This window comes from Plecotus auritus, assembly GCF_963455305.1.
Source record: "Plecotus auritus genome assembly, chromosome: 6".
NCBI classification, from domain to species: Eukaryota; Metazoa; Chordata; class Mammalia; order Chiroptera; family Vespertilionidae; genus Plecotus; species Plecotus auritus.
Window position 1 is genome coordinate 92,823,244 of NC_137773.1, and position 20,920 is coordinate 92,844,163.

General features: G+C 56.7%; 1 protein-coding gene across 1 annotated transcript in view; it reads left to right on the forward strand.

Annotated features, from left to right (window-relative positions):
* Positions 1-20,920, forward strand: part of ADGRL1 (adhesion G protein-coupled receptor L1) — a 40,120-nt gene that overhangs the window by 15,417 nt on the left and 3,783 nt on the right. Inside the window, exons 3-18 of the mRNA XM_080676521.1 lie at positions 1,767-1,980; positions 5,514-5,623; positions 12,477-13,277; positions 14,160-14,474; positions 15,203-15,306; positions 15,596-15,781; positions 16,082-16,120; positions 16,304-16,487; positions 16,640-16,762; positions 17,202-17,416; positions 17,705-17,875; positions 18,322-18,531; positions 18,621-18,841; positions 18,986-19,052; positions 19,451-19,542; positions 20,096-20,264. Of these exons, the coding sequence (XP_080532647.1) occupies positions 1,767-1,980; positions 5,514-5,623; positions 12,477-13,277; positions 14,160-14,474; positions 15,203-15,306; positions 15,596-15,781; positions 16,082-16,120; positions 16,304-16,487; positions 16,640-16,762; positions 17,202-17,416; positions 17,705-17,875; positions 18,322-18,531; positions 18,621-18,841; positions 18,986-19,052; positions 19,451-19,542; positions 20,096-20,264 (3,221 nt within the window). The remainder of the gene's footprint in view (positions 1-1,766; positions 1,981-5,513; positions 5,624-12,476; positions 13,278-14,159; positions 14,475-15,202; positions 15,307-15,595; positions 15,782-16,081; positions 16,121-16,303; positions 16,488-16,639; positions 16,763-17,201; positions 17,417-17,704; positions 17,876-18,321; positions 18,532-18,620; positions 18,842-18,985; positions 19,053-19,450; positions 19,543-20,095; positions 20,265-20,920) is intronic.

The window sequence follows — 20,920 nt, forward strand, 5'->3', positions numbered from 1 at the left end:
GCTCAGCACTTCCTTCACAAACATTCCTAGCACAGAATCCTCACAGCATAGTCCTGGGCTATGGTACCCATTTTACAGAGTGGGAAACTGAGGCCTGGGGAGGCTATTAGGGGTGGCTGTCCAAAGGAGTTTGCATCAGAATTGCTGGTGGTTGCATAGATCCAAAGGCTCCTGGCTTTCCCCCCGAGATCCTGATTCAGCAGGACTGGGGGGAGGGTGGCCATAGTTTGCATTCTAAACCAGCTGCCCTGTGATTCTGGTGCTGCTGATCCCTGGGCCGCACCATGAAAAGACCTGGGCCAAGGGACCTGGCCTGTCATCTGGGAAGTACGAAGTCAGACTCTATGGTTTCTTCCAGAATATGAGTTCATACCCCACCCCCGTGCCTCTTCTCCTTGTGTGGGGTGGTGTGAACTTAGGGCAGCACCCAAGATCACCCTCTAGACACTAACTGCAATCAGGGGTCCCTTACGCCAGCAGTCGCCAACCGGTGGTGGTCTGTGAGGTCCGAAATGTTGGCGACCGCTGCCTTAGACCATCCTCAAGTTTGATGGTTTGCTAGAAGAACTCATAGAATTCAAAAATGCTGTTAAACTTGCAGTTACAGTTTATTACGGTGGATTGATGCAGATTAAAATCATCCAAGAGAAGGTGCATGGGGCAGCAGCGTCCAGGCAAGTTTCATGCAGAGCTTGCAGTTGCCCTCTCTTGGAGTCGTGGGCAGTGTAACTCTCCTGGCAATGCTGGGCGACAGCACACATGTGCATTGCCAGCCTGGGAAGTCCCCCGAGCCTTGGTATTCACCATGTTTACTGGGGCTCTGACCACCCACCTGGCTGACCTTCATCTCCAGTCCCTCCAGAGGTCAACTGATACTTCATGACCCAAACCTCCCACCCAAAACCACATTATTAGTGTATAGGTTGTTAGTGCTGCTGTAACAAAGTACCACCGATGGGGGGCGCTTAAACAACAGAAATTTATTTCCTCACAGTAATAGGGGCTGGAAGTCCAAAATCAAGGCATTGGCAGGGTTATTCCTTCACAGGGCTGCAAGGGAAGGATTTGTTCCAGGCCCCTGTCCTTGGCTTGTAGAAGGCCATCTTCTTCCTCTGTCGCCACACGGTCTTCCCTCTGGTGTGTCTGTGTCCAAATTCCCTCTATTTATATTGGACAAAATTCGTGCACAGGTAGAGGGTCCCTAGGCCTGGCTGGTGATCAGGGCCCATCAGGGCCTTCCTTCGTTCCAGCGCCGCCCCCTGGTGGTCAGCGCTCGTTATAGCGAGCAATCAAATTCCCCAGGGGACACTTTGCATAGTAGGCTTTTACACATATAGATGATTAGTGTCCATCTTAATTGCCTCCTTTTAACTTGATTATCTCTGTAAAGACCCTGTCTCCAAATTCAGTTACATTCTGAGGTCCGATGGGTTAGGACTTCAGCATAGGAATTTGGGGGAGGGGGCACAATTCAACCCCTAACAGTTGGCACAGACTATCTGGCATGGCCCAAGGCCCCCAGGTAAACAGACACTCTTATCAAGCTGAACATTCCAAAGGCTTGGAGGGCCCTCCCAGGCCCTGAGGCAAAGGCCAAATTCTTTTTGAGCAGGTTAATGACTTGAGAAGCCCATTTTACAGATAAATATAAAGCTATGCCTGTGTCCCAGGTACAGCTAAGCTGGAGATGGCGCCTCCTCTGCAGGATCTTCACTCCCTTCCCTGTGCCCTGAGCATGATGCGCCCCCTCCCCCCCTTCCCCACAGGCCTGAGCCGGGCTGGACTCCCATTCGGGCTGATGCGCCGGGAGCTGGCATGCGAAGGCTACCCCATCGAGCTGCGGTGCCCAGGCAGTGATGTCATCATGGTGGAAAACGCCAATTACGGACGCACAGATGACAAGATCTGCGACGCTGACCCTTTCCAGATGGAGAATGTGCAGTGCTACCTGCCTGATGCCTTCAAGATCATGTCGCAGAGGTGAGGGGCCACTGGGCTCTCAGGCAGGGTGGCGGCGGTTCCTGGAGTCCCTGAATCCAGTGCCTGTCCTCCCTGCACCCCCTGGACAGTGCACCCTGTTCACCCTCCGTCTTCCTTTTATGATTTTCACACACCTTCCAGGTGCCCTGCGAACAGCCCCCCCACCTCAGCGTATCTCCCCACCAGTCCGTACCCCTTCCCACACACATACACTCATGAGCCTGATGCCTCCAGAAGCTCATGCAAAGATTACAGGGAGGCGGTGAGGGCTTGCTTGCAATGTAAAAGCAATGGCAGGACAGGGTGAAGGTGTCCTGGGAGCTGAGGCAGGACCCAGAGTCTGGTCAGGCTTCCCTGAGGAGGTGACATCTGAATACAGATGACAAGTGCGTGTGAGAGAGAGAATATGAGTGCCTGTGTGCGACTGTGAGTGAGGGGGTATGCCAGGCAGAGCAATGAGTGTTCAAAGCTGCAGAAACCTCTCACACCCACAGCCAGTGCACCTCGAGCTGCTCAGTGCTTCCTTCAAATTACACTGATTTGACCACTGTTTCCAACAAGTCCATGCCCCACCCCTTACCTGCTCCCTCTTGCCTGCTACAGTCTGTTCCCTCCACAGCAGCCAGAGGGCGTCTGTGAGCACCTGAATCTGGAAACGTCCCTGTTTCGCTCATAATCCTACCTCGCTCTCAGCTCACAAGAGCCCAAGCCTTCCCTCCGCCTGCAAGGCCCTGCACGCTCTGCCCTTTCCTCTCTAGCCCTCACCTCCTCCACGCTCCCTCTCTCACCCACCTGCTCCTCACACACATCAGGCATCTTCCCCCAGGGCCTCCTGAGGGCCTTTTCATTGGCTGTTCTCCAGCAGCCGCTGGGCTCCTCCCTCCTCCCCGCTCGCTCAGGGAATTTCCCCCTAACTGTCCTCCTCCAGGGCTGCCCGACCACCCTCTAAAACCACAGCCCCCCACTTCCTCACCCCTTCTCTGCTTCCTGGCTTCCATCCACAGTTCCATCAGATATTTTGCCTCCTCATGTGGTTTATGTCTTTCCTCCCTGGGCTGTCAGCCCCACGGGGACCGGGAGCTGTCACTGCTGTGTCCGCAGCAGCAGGCACTCACTGCATTTTTGCCAAATACCTGTGAGAATGCAGGATTCCTCCGGAGCCCAGGGCATAGAACTGGAAAAGGGAAGGGAGGCTAGGGCCAGCAGCTCCTTGAAGTTCTAGAATATGCCACTGGGCAGGGGCCCTGAGAGTTTGGGGCATAGGACAGGTGTGGGCAGATGGCCCAGCCCGGTTGGCCAGGCTGGAGCTGCCTCATCCCCTCCCTTCCACCTTTTCTGTCTCCAGCATCCATCCCCCTTAATAATCTTGCCCCTTTTCCCCTCCCAGTCTCCCCTGCATGGGTGCTGACAGTCCAACCTCCCAGTCTTTGCTTAGGCAGTGCCCCCTTCTCCTTGGAACCCTTTCTTCCTCCCTCCTGCCTCTCCAGATTCTCCCTCAGGGTTCATTCAGCACTGGCACCGGGTCGGTGGTGTCTCCCGGCACCCGGCACTCGACTGGCCCAGTTCCGATGGGTTGTCAGGTCCAGAGAGGGGAACGCTGAGCAGGATGGCCATGGGGCTGGGAGTGTCCTGAGGCCGCTGCTGCTCCGCTGTCTTAGAACCTGGAGGTGCTTTTTTTAAAAATCTTTTTATTTTATTTTAATCCTCTCCCAAATATATTTTTCCATTGATTTTTAGAGAGAGTGGGGGAGAGAGGCAAAGACAAAGAGAAATATCGATGTGAGAGAAACACATCGATTGGTTACCTCCTGCACACGCCCCAACCTGGGCTCAGGCTGGGGAGGAGCCTGCAACCTAGGTGCATGCCCTTGACCGAAATCGAACCTGGGACCCTTCAGTCCGCAGGCTAATGCTCTATCCACTGAGCCAAACCGGCTGGGGCAACCTGGAGGTGCTTTGTATTAGTTAGGGTACAGCTCACTGCTCTGACGGAAACACCCCAGAATAAATACAGTGAGGAGCTGAGGAGACATCAGCACCCGCTTCTCTGTGTGGTGCCTCCCACACCCATCACATCCCCCCTCCTGCTGGAAGGCCAAGGCTTTCCCTTCTCTATATGGCAGTGAAATTCACATAACAAAAATCACTATTGAAGTGAAATATTTAGTATGTTTACAAGTTGTGCAACCACCATCCCTACCTAGGTCCAGGACATTTTCATCACCCCAGGAGGAAACCCTATACCCATTAGCAGCCACTCTCCATTCCCCTCCTCCTGGCAACTGATCTCCTTTCTGTCACTGGATTTGTCAATTCCGGACATTTTGTGCAAGTGGAGTCGTGAGACGTGGCCTTTGTATACGGCTTTTCCATGTGGCATGCTTTTGAAGTTCATCCACGTTGTGGCCTGTCAGCGCTTCAGCCCTTTTTATGGCTGAGGACTATTTTGTTGTAAGGATGGGCCACATTTTGTTCATCCCTTTGGGTATAATATTTGGGTTGTTCCCACTTTTTGGTGCTTGTGTGAATGATGCAGCTGTGAATATTCACGAACAAGTGGTTAAGCACTTGCTTTCGGTTCTTTTGGGACTATAACAAGGGATAGAGTTTCTGGGCCATAGGTAACTCTCCTTAACCTTCTGAGGCCAATGTGCTGTTTTCATTTATTGTTGAAAGTATTTCAGATGACCTCCTTTTTTCCATTGACCCTCTACTCCGAACCCTTCCCCCAGGCCTTCACTACACTATTGTCTGAAAATATGGAACGCTTCATGAATTTGCATGTCAGCCTTGCACAGGGCCGTGCTAATCTCTGTATCATTACAATTTTAGTATATGTGCTGCCAAAGCGAGCACCAGTGTTCTGTTTTTGTTTTGTTTTGAATGTATTTTTATTGATTTCAGAGAGGAAGGGAGAGGGAGGAAGAAAGATAGAAACATCGATGAAATCATGGATCGGCCACTTCCTGCACGCCCCCAAGTGGGGATCAAGCTGCAACCCAGGCATGTGCCCTCGACCAGAATAGAACCCAGGACCTCTCGGTCCACAGGCCAACACTCTATCCACTGAGCCAGACCAGCCAGGGCACCAGTGTTCTGATTTTTTAAAATATATTTTTATTGATTTCAGAGAGGAAGGGAGAGGGAGAGAGAGACAGAGACAGAAACATCAATGATGAGAGAGAATCATTGAACACTCTTCCATGAACGAAGGTGGGGCTTTACAGTCAATTGAGGGAAAATGCCAAGGATGCACTAGCACCAGTGCTGGATGGAAGCCATGAAGGGCTGGGCAAGCAGTTTACGGGGCCCTGCTCGGTCCCAGCCCTGAGCTTCATGCCATGCTGGGGCGGAGAGTAGAAGAAGCCGATCTAGTGGAAAAGAGAGAGCAGGCAGGAAGCAGAAAACAATATCCACGAAAGGCCCCTGGCTTTGGTCTCCATGGTTCCTTCCAAATTTGGGGGTACCCATTCTTCTCCTCACCCTGGAGCCAGTTCTAGGCCTGTCTTCCCATCTCCGTCTTTCCTCCACAGGTGTAATAACCGCACCCAGTGCGTGGTGGTTGCCGGCTCCGACGCCTTTCCTGATCCCTGTCCTGGGACCTACAAGTACCTGGAGGTGCAGTACGACTGTGTCCCCTACAGTGAGTCCTCTTGTTCCTCATGCGAACCCGGGCCCTTCCCCTACCCAGAGTGAGCGAGGAGGAGACACCTTGACCCGCCACGCACACGCACGCACATGCACAAGGGGCCAAGTTGGGGCTAAGTGCGTGGGGGACAGTTGGGCCTGTTCCCTCCCTCCCACATTCCCTTTTTCTAGTCACCCTTGTCCACACCCTATCTCTCACCCCGCCCGCCTTTTCCCCAGCCACCACCAAAGACTATGTCCTTTCCTCGGGCACCTTCTCCAGCCCTTGTCACCCTGGCCCCCTTGCCTGCTTCTCTATGTGCCCTGGCTTCTTTACACATTCCCAGGCCACACCCCACTCTGCTTGGCACACTTACATCTCTCCCTCAACCCCACTGCCCTATAATCCCTCTGCCTCCCTCTTCTCTCATCCCTTCCCTTCCTGGCACCTTCCCCCCCAATCCCCACCCCCACCCTGCCACACACACACCTGTCCTTCCCTCTTACTCACCACACTTCTCTCTGAACTCCCTCTCCTTCCTCTTGTCCTCTTCACCCCTCACCCGCCCCTCCTGCCCTTTCCCAGTCCTGGAAGCTGGACTTTATGTCCACAGAGAGGCAGACCACCGCTGAGGCCTCGGGGCTGGGGGCCTCTTGTCTTCCACAGAGTCCCATCTCCTGGTCAGTTTGCCCATCACCATAATAGCACTTCCTGTTTGCCAGGGAAGTGCCGCCATGGTGGATGGAGGGAGGCTCCCAGGTGGACCTGGGGAGCCAGAGGCCTGGCTTTCTTATACCTGGTGAAGGGGAGCTGACAAAGACAGGGTCTCTCCTCCTCAGCACCCACCTTAACATCATCATCCTCCTCACTCTCCCTCCGCCTCCCCTCTCCTTCCCCAACCCCCAGCTTCATTGAGCCAGGAGGTAGGCTCCAGGCAGAGGGGGGCGGAGGCAGGGCCACCAAAGTGTGTGCGTGTGGGGGGCAGGGGCGTGTGGGTGGCAGGGGTGGGGAACAGGGGGCCCTATGTCTCTCCCTCCTCTCCCCTCCCACTCCAGCCTTCTCCCCTCTCCCACTTCAGCCTTCTCCCCGAACCTTTGATTTCTCCTCGCAGGTGATGATCTACACTGGGAAACAGGATCGCTATGTGTTTCCATCACTTTCTGCTTTTACTCCTCAACCTTTCCTTTCAGCGACCAGGCCTCCAGCCACCGCCTGAGGGAGACGCCCGTCTGATCCTTGAAGCCTTCCCACAGCACTGGGGACACTGCCCACCCCAGGGCTGGGGAGCAGGGAGGGAAGGCAGGAGGTGGGGAGCTTAGCACACAGGAAGTCAGGCTGGTTCAAAGCTCGGCCAGGCTCTTGAGTTTTTCTGGCTCTGAAACTTGAGCAGGTGACTTCATTTCTCTGGGCCGCCGTAAGGGGAGGTGAGAGACAAGGAGCTCGTGTGTGAAGCAGCCGGCCCAGAGCCAGCCTCAGGGCCTGCTCCCAGGGGCAGAGGCAAATTTTCAGACCCAAGCCTGGCCCAGGATGTGCTCAGCAGCGGTCCAAGTGCCCTTTCCAGCCGACTGACCCTGTAGACTCATCTGTGATGGGGGAAGGGACCAAACACCTTCCCTGGGACACTGCCAGGAAGCGAGAACATGGGTAAAGCCCATGTACCTTGAGTCACAGGGTGAAGGTGGTGGTACCCACTTTTGCCAGCGTGGGGCCTCAGCCTTGTTGCTTCACCTCACTGAGCCTGTTTCTCCATCTGTAGACAGGGTTCTCAAAAGACTGCCCAGGAAGTGCCTAGCACAGTCCCTGGCACCAAGTGAGTGCTGGGCACTTGTTAGTCACTGTTTCCGCTGTAACCACCAATAATTGTCATTGCTGTTGGTAATCAAAATAACACTAACAACTGATGATGAACCCAGTTCCTCCTGAGGCAGATGGGATAAAGGGCAGGGAAAAGTCCCTAGGTCCAAGTGGTGTCCAAAGCGGATGCCACACAGTTAAAGACGCAGGAGGAAAGTTTAGAGGGCCTTGGGAGGAAAAGGGTGGGGGAGGCCTCCTGCAGCCGACCCCACAGGGTGGGCAGGAGCATGACCCACAAAGGCCAGGAGGTAGGCAGGTCAGCCCAGGGGATGGGTGGCCCTCAGTCTGATGGGAGAGAGCTAGCCTGAACTCTGGGGGAGGTTAGACACACACACAGTGGTTGTGTGTGGGGCCATGTGTGTCCTAGACATGCAGACGTGTTAGCTTCTGGTCCCAGAGGAAGGGGGCTGGGTTAACAGGAGGATTGAAGCCAGACCACAGAACAGGGAGACCGGACACTCGTCCCCCAAACGTTTGCTGAGCACCTCCTGTGTTCCAGGCCCTGGATGAGGCACTGGGGATGCAGCCAAACCCTCCCCTGTGGAACTCCCTGCTTCTGCCTCCAGAGAGGTGCTAGGAGAGCCAGGCCCTGGCAGAGGTTCCTGAGGGGCCAGGGCACAGAGCCTGAGGCTTCAGAGGCTGGAGTGATCCCAGTGCTGGTGCCGGCCAGGGGCGGGGGTAGTGTGGGGGCTACCGTGGGGCTGGGGCAGTGGGTGTGTGGGGTCCCCGCCACACACACATTGGACAGTCCCGACTAACACTGGTTTTGCCTTGCAGCTGTGCACAGTCTAACCATTCCCCTTCCTCCCCCAGGTACCGCCGGCCCACCAGGCAGCGGGTGGCGTGGAGCTCCTGGCTCTGGGGCCCCCAGGGGGGTTGCTGGGCAGAGACACTGAGTCTCGGGGGGGCGTGTCTGTGCCACCTGCTGTCCTGCCCTGTGTGATGTCTCCCCACCCCAGCCTCTTCCCTCTCTACCTCTGTCTCCCCACCCCAGTCTCTGAGGCCCAAGGGGGCTCTGCTTGTCTGCCACTCCGTCATTCTGTGTCCAACTCTGTCACCCTCTCTCTGTGTTGGCTCTTTCTGGGTGGTGAGGGTTGGGGGGACCCAGCTGCTCCCAGGTGGGGCCAGCACAGAATGGAAGGAGTTCAGCCTGTTCTCTCGGTTCCGGGCACCCAGGCCCCGGGAGGAACTGAGCTTCCTTCCCTGGGCCCCTGGTTCTGGCAGGAGGGCAGCAGACAGGGCGAGAGGGGACCAGAGTGTCCCCCCACTCCCTCCCCGATGCCCCCCTAACCAGAGCCTGCCTCCCAGCTGGGACTCCCCCTCTCATGAGGGTGCCCACTCACATCTGAAGGCATGGTCCTCCTGCCTGCCTGTCGTCCCCTCACCCCGTGTCTCTCTTGGTCTCTGTCCTGCGTGTTTCCCCTCCCTGTGACTGTCTCCCTCATGACCTCTTGCCCCAACCCTACCCCAGAGGAAGGGACTTGGGGGGTGGGGGCTGAGCTGATGCAACATTTGGGGTTGGGGAACCAGGAGTAAGGAAAGAAAGGAAAAGGGGACATGTTGCCAAAAAAGAAACAAAAGCAATTTAATCTCTTTTTTTTCTCTTTTTTCTTGCACATTTTTTTTTTCAATTTGTTTTCTCTCTCTCTTCCGATGCTTAAAGTAGAAGTGGAGCAGAAAGGTAAACGCACTGTTACCAATGCTAACCCCTAACTCACACTTTGTTTTACCTGTACCATCCTTATGTGACCGCCCTCCCCTCTTGGCCCCTTCTTCTCCCACCCCCACTGGGTCCAGTTGATAGCTCCCACCCCAGGTGTCCTCCCAGTGGGGCGAGCCCTGGTCCAGCCATGGGTGACTCCACCCTCCAGACACCCGAGGAAGCTCCTCTGAGTACATGGGCAGGACCTTCCTCCTCTCTCTCTCTCTCTCTCTCTCTCTCTCTCTCTCTCTCTCTCTCTCTGTCTCCCTCCCTCCCTCTCTGTCTTTCCCTGTCCCTCCTTCCTAGTTCCTGGCCCTTGCTAGGGGACCTGGCCTTCTCTCATACTTCTTTTGCTCCTTCAGGAGAAGTTTGTAAGCATCCTGGGTGGGTGGGGACTCCCTTTCCTGGTTCCAGACTGGGGGTGGGGTAGGGGGGCACTGGGTGAACCGTCTCTTTTCTTCTTTCTGCCCCAACTTTGGTAACTTATGTCCCGTTGGGGGAGGCGGGATGGAGGGGACACCTTTGTTTTCCTTTTGGAGAGCAGATTCATCCTATCCCTCAGGCTCCTGGTGGCTTCAGTTCCTTCTGGTTTGGTGTTTCCAAGGCCCAGAGCTGTTTTGGAGCACAGAGCACAAGTCTCCCCCACCCCTGTCCCCCAACCTCCACCAGTTGGGGGCCCACCCCTGGGGAGGGGTATGAACTGTCCTCAGCCCTGGGAGGGCAGCCTGTCAAATGGGGGGATAAGGGGGTGGGGGCGGGCCTTGCGGTGGGGGGATCGAGGGATGGGGGAGCATTTTTCTCTGGTTCTGAAACACTTGCGAAGCTGCAGTCAGGGTTTCTTCTGGGCTGTTGTGGTTAGAGGACCAGGGAGAAGGGGGGCGGGGACAGGATAGGCCAGGTCTGGGGACTTCCAGGAGCACCGTAATTTCTTGCAGGGGTTTAACCTCAGCTGGGGAGCAGGAGAAGTCTGTGGTGGAGAGGGCTGTCTGTCATGGAGGGGAGGGGAGGAGTTGGGGGATGGTTGCTTTCATCCCCTGAAAGTTTAGGAAAATTGACAGCTCTGAGGCTGGGTGAGATACCTTTTCATATAGCTTTTGTCTTGAAATTACGGTGGTCTGTGGAGCATCCCATTCAAGGAGGGTGGAGTGGGTCCCTCCAAGCTGCTCCCCTCCCCGCTGTCTCCCTCCCCCATCTCAGAGAGGCTTGGGCAGCCAGCCCATGGTCTGCCCCCAAACACCCTGCCAGTCCGAGTCTCTCTTTCCTGGAGTCTCTCCCATCCAGCACCAGACACTCTTCTTTCAGGTCCGGTGGTGGTTTGGATATGCAGCCCTGGATCTTTTCTCTTCAAGAGGTGGGGAGGGAAAAGGAGGTGTTGGGAGCTTGGTGCTAGGGAGGGGTCCTTGCTGGCGAAGGCCCCAGACCCTTTCTCATCTTCTCCCCCTTCCCCAGGGTAACCTCTAACCACATTTTCCTCCTCCACACCCTTCTGACCAGGTCATGTTCTGAGACCTCCCACCGCCCCCCTCACACACACAGCTGGCAGGGGCTCCCCTGGCTTGGGGAGAGGGGAGACCTTGGCACAGAGGAAACAGGTGGAGGGTCAGGCCAACACCTCAGGGCACCAGGAACAGGGAGATGATGAAGCCCCAGGGCCCAAGCCAGGATCCTCTGGTCCCTGTCCACCTCTGTGCCCTGGGTTCCCCTTCTCCTAAAACAGGGCATGCTCCTGGCTGCTTTTGTGCCTGGGGACCCTTGGGCTGCCTCCCAAGCCAGGACCAGGTCCCAGCCTTTCCTGTCTCCCTTGGGGCCATCTGCTTTGGTGACAGCCAAGCAGAAGCAGAGAATTCACTGCAAGTCCTCAGCCTGGCCGGTCTGTGGGTTCTGCTAGCAGGGAGTTGAGAGGGAGGCCCCAGCCATCCTGGATGGAGGGGCCTCTGACTGTCATCACTCTGGGAGGAGGAGGGGAGTCGGCCATGCTGACCATGAGAGTCCAGATCGCCACTGGGTCAGCAGGGGAGCCTAGGAGTAGGTAGCCCTGGGACATGATGGGGTAAGGGTGGGCAGGCCAGTGGGGGCCAATGAGATGCAGTTGAGGTTTTCCTCCTTTTCAGGGAATGGGGGGGTGGGGCGGGGCCCCCCACCTTTCTGACATCAACGCTGCCTTGGTCCCTCCTCCCGAGCCGGGGATGGTTGCAGGTAAATCCGGGTCGGGGCAGGGGAGGTGGGGGGCCTGGCTGGGGTGGGCTGGGTCTTTATCCTAGCATTTGGTTCCCTCCCTTGCCCACTCTGAGCTGGACCTGGGAGTGCCCTCCTGAGGGACCCTCAGTCGGGCCTGGGCCTTGGAGTGAATTCTCTGCTCACCCCCTCTCTCCTCTGCCAGCACTAACCTTTCTTCCCAGGTGGTCTCCAGCGTGCCTCCCTTGGAGCCAGGACCTCTGCTGAGGGCCCCGCCTTGTCTCTCTTCCCTCTACACAGCTTTCCTTCCCTCTCCCCAACTCTCCTGGGGAGTCCCCTCCCTCCCCATGTCCCACCCCCATCCCTGTGCACCAGTGTCAGTGTCTGCTGCTGAACAAACCCCATGAGAGACCCTGCCGGCTGGGGGCAGGGCTGGGCACCATAGGGGAGAGGCTGGAGTTTTCCAAAAACCCTTCCTGATTGTGTGGGTACTGGGGGAGGGCACAGGCTGCATCAGGAACCTTGGGTGCTTCCCCCACCCTGGAATGGAGAGATGCTCCTGACACCCATAGTGGGTACAGAAACATCACTACCTTGCAGTTTTTGCAGGAGGAAGAAAGGGGAGTAAAAAAGATCTGTCCTGTGTGGTTGGTGAAGGATGGGACCCTCCACTCTAGCTCTTCCATGGGGGGTGGAGACAATGGCCAAGAGGCAGGGCACTGAGTCCCTGGAACTTAAAAGCTGCCAGGCTGCAGTGAGGTCTTTCCGCCATGCTTAAAGCACACAAGAAAGTCTCTGGGAGGGCTCTTGCCAAACCCCTTATCCCCAGCCTGTGGGGTCTCTAGCAGCCAGAAAAGGAAAGAGGGGTACCACACCTTCTCCCACTAACCCTGCTCTTAATGGCCTCCAGGGTTGACATCTCCAGGGAGAGGGGCAGCTGGGCGGGCAGGGATCCCAGCCCGGAAACCCCCTTCCCATCACCAGCCCTACCAAGCAACCGTGACTGCAGCAGCAGGAGGGGACAGTCTGGCTTCCCCCTGGCCTTGTGACCAACTGCCTCTCTCTCCCCTCTCTCCTCCCCTCTCTCATCCCTGCACCTCCTCTCCTGTTTCCTCTCCTCCCACCCACCCGGCCCAGTCTTCGTGTGCCCAGGAACCCTGCAGAAAGTGCTGGAGCCCACCTCCACGCATGAGTCAGAGCACCAGTCTGGTGCGTGGTGCAAGGATCCACTGCAGGCGGGAGACCGCATCTACGTCATGCCCTGGATCCCCTACCGCACGGACACGTTGACCGAGTATGCCTCATGGGAGGACTACGTGGCGGCGCGCCACACCACCACCTACCGCCTGCCCAACCGCGTAGATGGCACTGGCTTCGTGGTCTACGACGGCGCTGTCTTCTACAACAAGGAGCGCACACGTAACATTGTCAAGTACGACCTGCGCACACGCATCAAGAGCGGGGAGACGGTCATCAACACTGCCAACTACCATGACACCTCACCCTACCGCTGGGGGGGCAAGACTGACATCGATCTGGCCGTGGACGAGAATGGGCTGTGGGTCATCTATGCTACTGAGGGCAACAATGGGCGGCTGGTGGTGAGCCAGCTCAACCCCTATACACTGCGCTTCGAGGGCACATGGGAAACAGGATACGACAAGCGCTCAGCGTCCAACGCCTTCATGGTGTGCGGTGTCCTCTATGTGCTGCGCTCGGTCTATGTGGATGACGACAGTGAGGCAGCTGGCAACCGCGTGGACTACGCCTTCAACACCAATGCTAACCGCGAGGAGCCGGTCAGCCTGGCCTTCCCCAATCCCTACCAGTTCGTCTCCTCTGTGGACTATAACCCACGTGACAACCAGCTCTACGTCTGGAACAACTACTTCGTGGTGCGCTATAGCCTGGAGTTTGGACCTCCAGACCCCAGTGCTGGTGAGGATGGCTCCTGTTCACTACCCCTGGCCTCAACCCCAGTCCCAGGGTGGGGGGCACACTTGGAGTTCTTAGGGACCTGGAGATGGGTTGGGGGAGACCTTGAGTCGGAGAGTCACACAGCACATATGTTCTAAGCACTTAATTCATCTAACCCTGATAGTCACAGGGATTGTTACTGCCCCCAGTTTACAGATGAGGAAACTAAGGTTGGGAATTAGTTTATGTATTTTGAGGATTTGGACTCAGAACTCTGTGCACCTAACCCCCGAGTGCACTGCCTCTCCCTGTGGCCTGTGCACTTTTAGCCATGGAACGCATACCAACCAAAATCTTGAGTGGAAGCCCAAATATCAGGTGAAACAGAACAAGGCTGAGCTGCTGATGTTGATGGGGTGGAGCCTCTCCGGAGTCTCATTTGCCTCCTCAGCTGCCCTGAGCCATCTCTGAGCAGCCCCAGGGGTCCAGGGAGCCTAATCTAATCCAGCTTCCTTTGCATAATGGGAAACTGAGGGCCTCCCACCCGAGGGAAGGGACCTGGCCAGGTTACAGACCTGAGTGAGAGTAACCGAGGATAGGAGGTGGCCATGTTCACTACCTTCATGGCCTGTCCTCTCCAGTTGTTCTTTTAGACCTCAGGGTGCACATGAGTAAATTCTTAACACCTTTTGATGCTTTACATGGTCCTACAGAAGTGAGGGATCTCTGTGGGCAGAGAGAATGTGGGGGGAGATCCCCTTCCAGACCCAGTGGGGACCAGGACACCTTTCTACTTCATTGGCAAGAAAGATGCTAAGATGCTAGGATCCAAGTACCCAGGCATGCTGTGGCAAGGCCCCAAACATGGGGGTGACTCTGTCTCATGTCTCCTCTCCATTTCAGGCCCAGCCACTTCCCCGCCCCTCAGCACGACCACCACAGTCCGGCCCACACCCCTCACCAGCACGGCCTCACCTGCAGCCACCACCCCACTCCGCCGGGCACCCCTCACCACACACCCGGTGGGTGCCATCAACCAGCTGGGACCTGACCTGCCTCCAGCCACAGCCCCAGCCCCCAGTACCCGGCGGCCCCCAGCCCCTAATCTGCACGTATCTCCAGAGCTCTTCTGTGAACCTCGAGAGGTGCGGCGGGTCCAGTGGCCGGCCACCCAGCAGGGCATGCTGGTGGAGAGGCCCTGCCCCAAGGGGACTCGAGGTGAGTGCAGAGGCCTCGGTCACTTCCACTGTGGCTAGTTTGTGGGGTGGCTACTGCTGGTCTGGGCAGGGAAGAGACAGGGGACATGCCCACCACTCAGCTTAGCACAGGTGCACTTACCTGTCCATCTCCCCTGCCAGAGCATGGGTTTTATATGGCAGGGGTCATACCTGATATCTGCAGCTGTGTCCCCAGACTCCGACAGAGCTCCCAGGTCATAGTAGCAGCTCAGTACCCTTCCCCGCCCCAAACCCTGTCCCCTCTTGCAGTACTGAGCACCTGCCGCATGAAAAGCACTAGGTAGACCCAGCAGGGAGCCCACAGAGATGACTTGGGTATGTCCCAGTCTCAGGCTAATATGGAACAGCCCTGGCAGCAGCTGATGGCAGGGTAGGCGGCAGTTGAAGTGCCAGAGGGGTGGGCTATGACTATGTGCTCAAGGGATCTGAGGGAAGGGTCAGAAGAGGCTTCCAAGATGGGCTTTGCTAAAAGGTTCTATTCCTGTAGGCAAAGATGGAAGGGGAGCCCAGAAGGAGAGCTTGGGAAGTCAGGGGTGACTTATGTCACCTCAGAATGACACCTCTCTTGACTGTCTGGCCTGCTTCATGTCTGGTCTTCCATGTTCCCCTCACCTACTTGCCCTCTCTGTCATCTCCTTTCCCCCTGCTTTGGCCCCTTTTCTCCTTCCTTGTGGCTCCCTTCTCTGTCCTGTCTGTCTGTCCCTGCAGGAATTGCCTCCTTCCAGTGTCTACCAGCCCTGGGGCTCTGGAACCCCCGGGGCCCTGACCTCAGCAACTGCACCTCCCCCTGGGTCAACCAGGTGGCCCAGAAGGTACCAGTAGCAGCTGCTCCTCTCAGGCACCTGTGCACACTGGGCTCTGGGTGGCTGGGTGCAGGGTGCAGTGGAGCAATGGGACACAGGGAGACAAATGGGTGGCAGGTCTGGGAGGCAGGAATGTGGGTCCACTCTCTAGTGTACAGAGTGGGGGAGAGGGCAAACAGGGACAAGGGGCAGCAGAGAGCAATGAGAAGGGCTGAGCAGGCTGGGTATGTGCAAAGGGACCATGGGGAAGTGAGATGGTCCCTGACAGAGCCGGGTCCCCCACTTCTGCCTCATTCAGATCAAGAGCGGGGAGAATGCAGCCAACATTGCCAGTGAGCTGGCCCGCCACACCCGGGGCTCCATTTATGCGGGAGACGTGTCTTCCTCCGTGAAGCTGATGGAACAGCTGCTGGACATCCTGGATGCCCAGCTGCAGGCTCTGCGGCCCATTGAGCGCGAGTCGGCTGGCAAGAACTACAACAAGGTGGGGCCTGGCAGCAGGGCCAATGGTGGGCTCTGTCCTGGAGGGCTCAGGAAGGTTCTGGCCTAGTACCTAAGAGCTGGGCTGCCACCCATGATGGTCAGAGGAAGGAAGGACGGAATGCAGGCCTGCTGGTCTCCCTCCTGGGATATCTTGGAGGGTCCTGGGGGGTGGGGGGGTCCCTTAGGAACAACTCTTACTCATGGCCCAGCGCCAGGTCGGTGGCAGACACAGAAGAGTGAGAGTGTTGGAATGAGTAAGGCAGGAGGCCTGGCCTGACAGTGCCTCCATCCCTTTCCTTAGATGCACAAGCGGGAGAGAACCTGCAAGGACTACATTAAGGTGAGGCCCAGAGGGCTTCTACTGTCTGAGGAGGGTGGGGCAGGCCCCAGGAGGCACTGGGGGGGATGGAGATTGAGAGGCAGGGATACAGAGGCCATCCTGAGGAACTGGAGGATGTCGGGGGACTCATGGCACCACCCCCAATCTTTCCCCCTCCCCCCAACCCTCTCCCTGATCATTTAGGCTGTGGTGGAAACGGTGGACAACCTGCTGCGGCCAGAGGCTCTTGAGTCCTGGAAGGACATGAATGCCACAGAGCAGGTGCATACAGCCACCATGCTCCTGGACGTCCTAGAAGAGGGTGCCTTCCTGCTGGCCGACAATGTCAGGGAGCCGGCCCGCTTTTTGGCTGCCAAACAGAATGTGGGTGAGTGCTATAGTCTCGCCGGGGCAAGTTCAAGTGCAAATCTTGATCTGTGGGGCCCAACTGTTACAGATACCACCCTGGCCCTGGACCTTGGGCCCCTGGACTTGGCACAGATTCCAATCCCATATGCCCTGCCATCCTCTGTCCCACAGTCCTGGAGGTCACGGTTCTGAACACAGAGGGCCAAGTGCAGGAGCTGGTGTTCCCCCAGGAGTACCCGAGTGAAAACTCCATCCAGCTGTCAGCCAACACCATCAAGCAGAACAGCCGCAATGGTCAGTGTCCCTTCTTTTCTCCTTCCATGTGGATCCCTGAAATCCTCTGCTCAAGCTGGGGGAATATTTCAGGGTACTCCTGGGGTCCTCCCAAAGCCCCGTAGAGCCAGGACACTTCAGTCTGCAGGGCTCACTTCGGTGCAGCAGCAGTTGATCCTCAGAGCTCAGGGAGGACTGTCCCGTTTGAGACTAAGGCACAGAGAGGTTAGGGATTTGTTCGAGATCACACCACAAGTGAGAGGTGCCCAGGGACCCAGCCGCTGTGTGTTCTGGCCTGCTGCCCTGTTGTTTGGCACTGCCTGCAACCGAGAAGTTGTCCCGGGGCAGGGTTCTCTGAGCCCCACTCGCGTGGGCTTTGCCTGGTAAAGCCAGGTCCCAGTGGCCAGAGCTGCACCAGCCAAGGGCTAATGGCAAACCCCGCTACACCTGTCCTCCCTAGGGGTGGTCAAAGTCGTCTTCATCCTCTACAACAACCTGGGTCTCTTCCTGTCCACTGAGAACGCCACAGTGAAGCTGGCGAGCGAAACGGGCACGGGCAGCCCAGGGGGCACCTCCCTGGTGGTGAACTCACAGGTCATCGCAGCCTCCATCAATAAGGAGTCCAGTCGTGTCTTCCTCATGGACCCTGTCATCTTTACCGTGGCCCACCTGGAGGTGAGCTGAGGCATCGCCCACCCTCCATGAGGGTCCCAGCATCTTTTGTGTTCCCATGGTGCATATCCCCCTGCTCATCCACCCAGAAGCAAGTTTGCACCCCTCCCTGGGCCATGCACCCCCTCACAGCCCCCACATCAACTGCTTAGGTCATTTGTCCCCAGAGATATCAGACTGCCACCTGGAGCTCCAAGCACTTCTCCATGCTTGTTGCTATCCCTGTAGCTGGGTGTGAGGGCTGGAGAGGGACTCCCCAGATCTGACTCCCCGGCCACCACCACACAACAGGCCAAGAACCACTTCAATGCTAACTGCTCCTTCTGGAACTACTCGGAGCGCTCCATGCTGGGCTACTGGTCAACCCAGGGCTGCCGCCTGGTGGAGTCCAACAAGACCCACACCACATGTGCCTGCAGCCACCTCACCAACTTTGCCGTGCTCATGGCTCACCGTGAGATCGTAAGCTGGCTGGCGCTCTGCTGCGCGCTCCTGGCGGGCCCACTCTCTGGCCCAGCTTTGCATGGCATCATAGAGTGAAGCATGGGCAGTGCCAGGGAAGACGAGCTTCGTGGGCATGGGGGGGCCACCAGTCTTGCCCAGGGCACAAGGCCACACATCTGGTTCTCTCTGGTCACAGTCCCACCTTCTCCCAAGGCCCTCTGGAGAAGCAAGTTGGTGTCACCTTTGTCATCTCTCCACACGCCTTCCAGAGCATGAGGAAGTGAGCGCGCCACCTGCAGAGGGGTGGGGGCCAGCAAGTTGGCCAGGGGCAGTAGGCCAGGGGTTGGGGGCTGCACCAGCAGTACTTGTGACCTGCAGCCTTGCCCCCAGCTGGCACTTAGCTGAGCCCAGTGTGAGCCCAGCTGTGGGCAGGGGTGCTGAGTGTGCCCTCTGCTGTCCCCCAGTACCAGGGCCGCATCAACGAGCTGCTGCTGTCAGTCATCACCTGGGTAGGCATCGTGATCTCCCTGGTCTGCTTGGCCATCTGCATCTCCACCTTCTGCTTCCTGCGGGGACTGCAGACTGACCGCAATACCATCCACAAGAACCTGTGCATCAACCTCTTCCTGGCTGAGCTGCTCTTCCTGGTTGGCATAGATAAGACTCAGTATGAGGTGGGCCAGGCACAGGGTAGGGGGTGGGGGGAGGCAGGAGAGGCCACCTGGCTGGGCAGCCCCTCATTTGTGGTACCCTCGCCCCCCAGATTGCCTGCCCCATCTTCGCTGGCCTGCTGCACTACTTTTTCCTGGCTGCCTTCTCCTGGCTGTGCCTGGAGGGTGTGCATCTCTATTTGCTGCTGGTAGAGGTGTTTGAAAGCGAGTACTCCCGCACCAAGTACTATTACCTAGGTGGCTACTGCTTCCCAGCCCTGGTGGTAGGCATCGCAGCTGCCATTGACTACCGCAGCTATGGCACCGAGAAGGCGTGAGTGCCTCCCCCCCACCCCCATCTCTCCTCTTGCCTGGTTCCCTGCTCAACAGCAGGACCCTTGGGGCACTGGGCTCCTGGGGTCAGAGGGAGGAACCCCCCTTCTCCGCCTCTATCTACCTGGCCCTGCTTCCTTTATAGTTGCTGGCTCCGAGTGGATAATTATTTCATCTGGAGCTTCATTGGGCCCGTCTCCTTTGTTATTGTGGTAAGCTGGAAGGTGGTACCCCAGTACTGCGTCTCCATCCTTTATCCAGGCTAGCCTTGTCCCCGAGCAACCCCAGTCTCCCCAAGCCCTTGAAAACCGTGGGAACTGAACAGCCAACTAAGAGGACGAGAGCACAGTGGGTCTGTAGAGCTCCAGCACAGAGGTTCACCCATCCAGGAGTTGGAATTTGAGCCCCTGCTCTATGGCAGGCTGTGGGCCCCATCCTTCCAGTAGCGGGAACCCTGTTAACCAACAGTTATACCAGTCGGTGAGCACCTGGGGCAGGTACACCTGTAGGAGAGGCCCTGAAGAAGGAGGTCCAGGCTGAGACTTGGCCAGGAACTCACACCGGAGGCAAAGCAACCCCAGCACAGGCCCTCCCCTTGTCCTGCCCCCAGGTGAACCTGGTGTTCCTCATGGTGACCCTGCACAAGATGATCCGGAGCTCATCTGTGCTCAAGCCTGACTCGAGTCGCCTAGACAACATTAAGTGAGCACCCCCTCCCTGCACCCCTGCCACCAAAAACTCCACACTGGCCCGGCCTCTCCCAGGACTTCGTAAAATGTACAGTGCTGTCACTCTGTTGTCACACAATGTGATTTAAGGACAAAGTGATGTTTTATTGTGCTTGTTATATATCTACCTAATGTGTATTTAAAAACCTGGCATTAGCACATTCAACCTGTGGTTTGGGGGACATACCTGAATAACTGCTTAGGGCAAGACTGAATTCAAAAGTGAGTCTATTTCAGGACAAGCTAAAGAGAAATAGGCAGCAAAAGATAGTTTAAAGGCCTAGAAATAGGACCAAAAGGATGAAGGATGCAGGGAATGATTGACCATTCACAACCCCAACCCCCGATCTTTGCTTGCCCCTCAGGCCCAGGCTAGGTGGAAGTATCACTGGGCAGGCCGTTATCCTGAGGCCTACTCACTTAGGTGGGTCTTTGCAGAGACTGTCCAGGCCCAAGGAGGACAATAGGGGAAGCATCACCACTAGCAGGTATTTGATGTCCCTGTCTTCTCTCCCCACCCACCCCAGATCCTGGGCCCTGGGGGCCATTGCGCTGCTCTTCCTGCTGGGCCTCACCTGGGCTTTCGGCCTCCTCTTCATCAATAAGGAGTCGGTAGTCATGGCCTATCTCTTCACCACCTTCAACGCATTCCAGGGGGTCTTCATCTTCGTCTTTCACTGCGCCTTACAGAAAAAGGTGAGGTCAGGGAGGAGGCCCAGATGCCTGCCTTCTGTAGAGACCTGTGTCTGCTGCGAGGGGAGCATGGGCTCAGCATCGGGGAGGATTTAGCCAGGGGTGAAGAAGGATCTGGAAAAGAGCAGGATAGAAGACTGGAAGAGCAAGAAAGCAGGGTGGATTTGGGACAGGGCCTCTTCCCAGGGTGTGGGGCACGAAGCAGGCATGCGAAATGGAGATGACCCTGGGCCCCATCCAGACAGATGTTTCCTACTTTAATAGTTATGAGATGAACTATGAGTTTTGTGGTGATAGAAAGTTTCCTTTTTAAATAAAACATGTTAAAATCTAAATCTTAAGTAAATGAAGGTGATAACAGAAGCAGAGGAATGTGAAGAGGGCATACAGGGCATACAGGACTCAAGCCATGGAAACTGAGCCAAAGCATTTGTATACTTGGTCCTGAAGGCAGTGGCGGGGGGTTGGGGGGAGCAGGAGCTGTCAGACTGTTAGTCTCGGGGGATAGTGAGGTGGGTAAGGCTAAGGTTGGGGATGGAGATACCAATCAGAGTCCTGCAAGTTTGACTGTATCCTTCCTCCTCTTAAACCTGGTGGCCCCCATTGGACACACAGGGACAGTGACATCCTTATAGGAACCTCTAGGCACACAAGGTCCA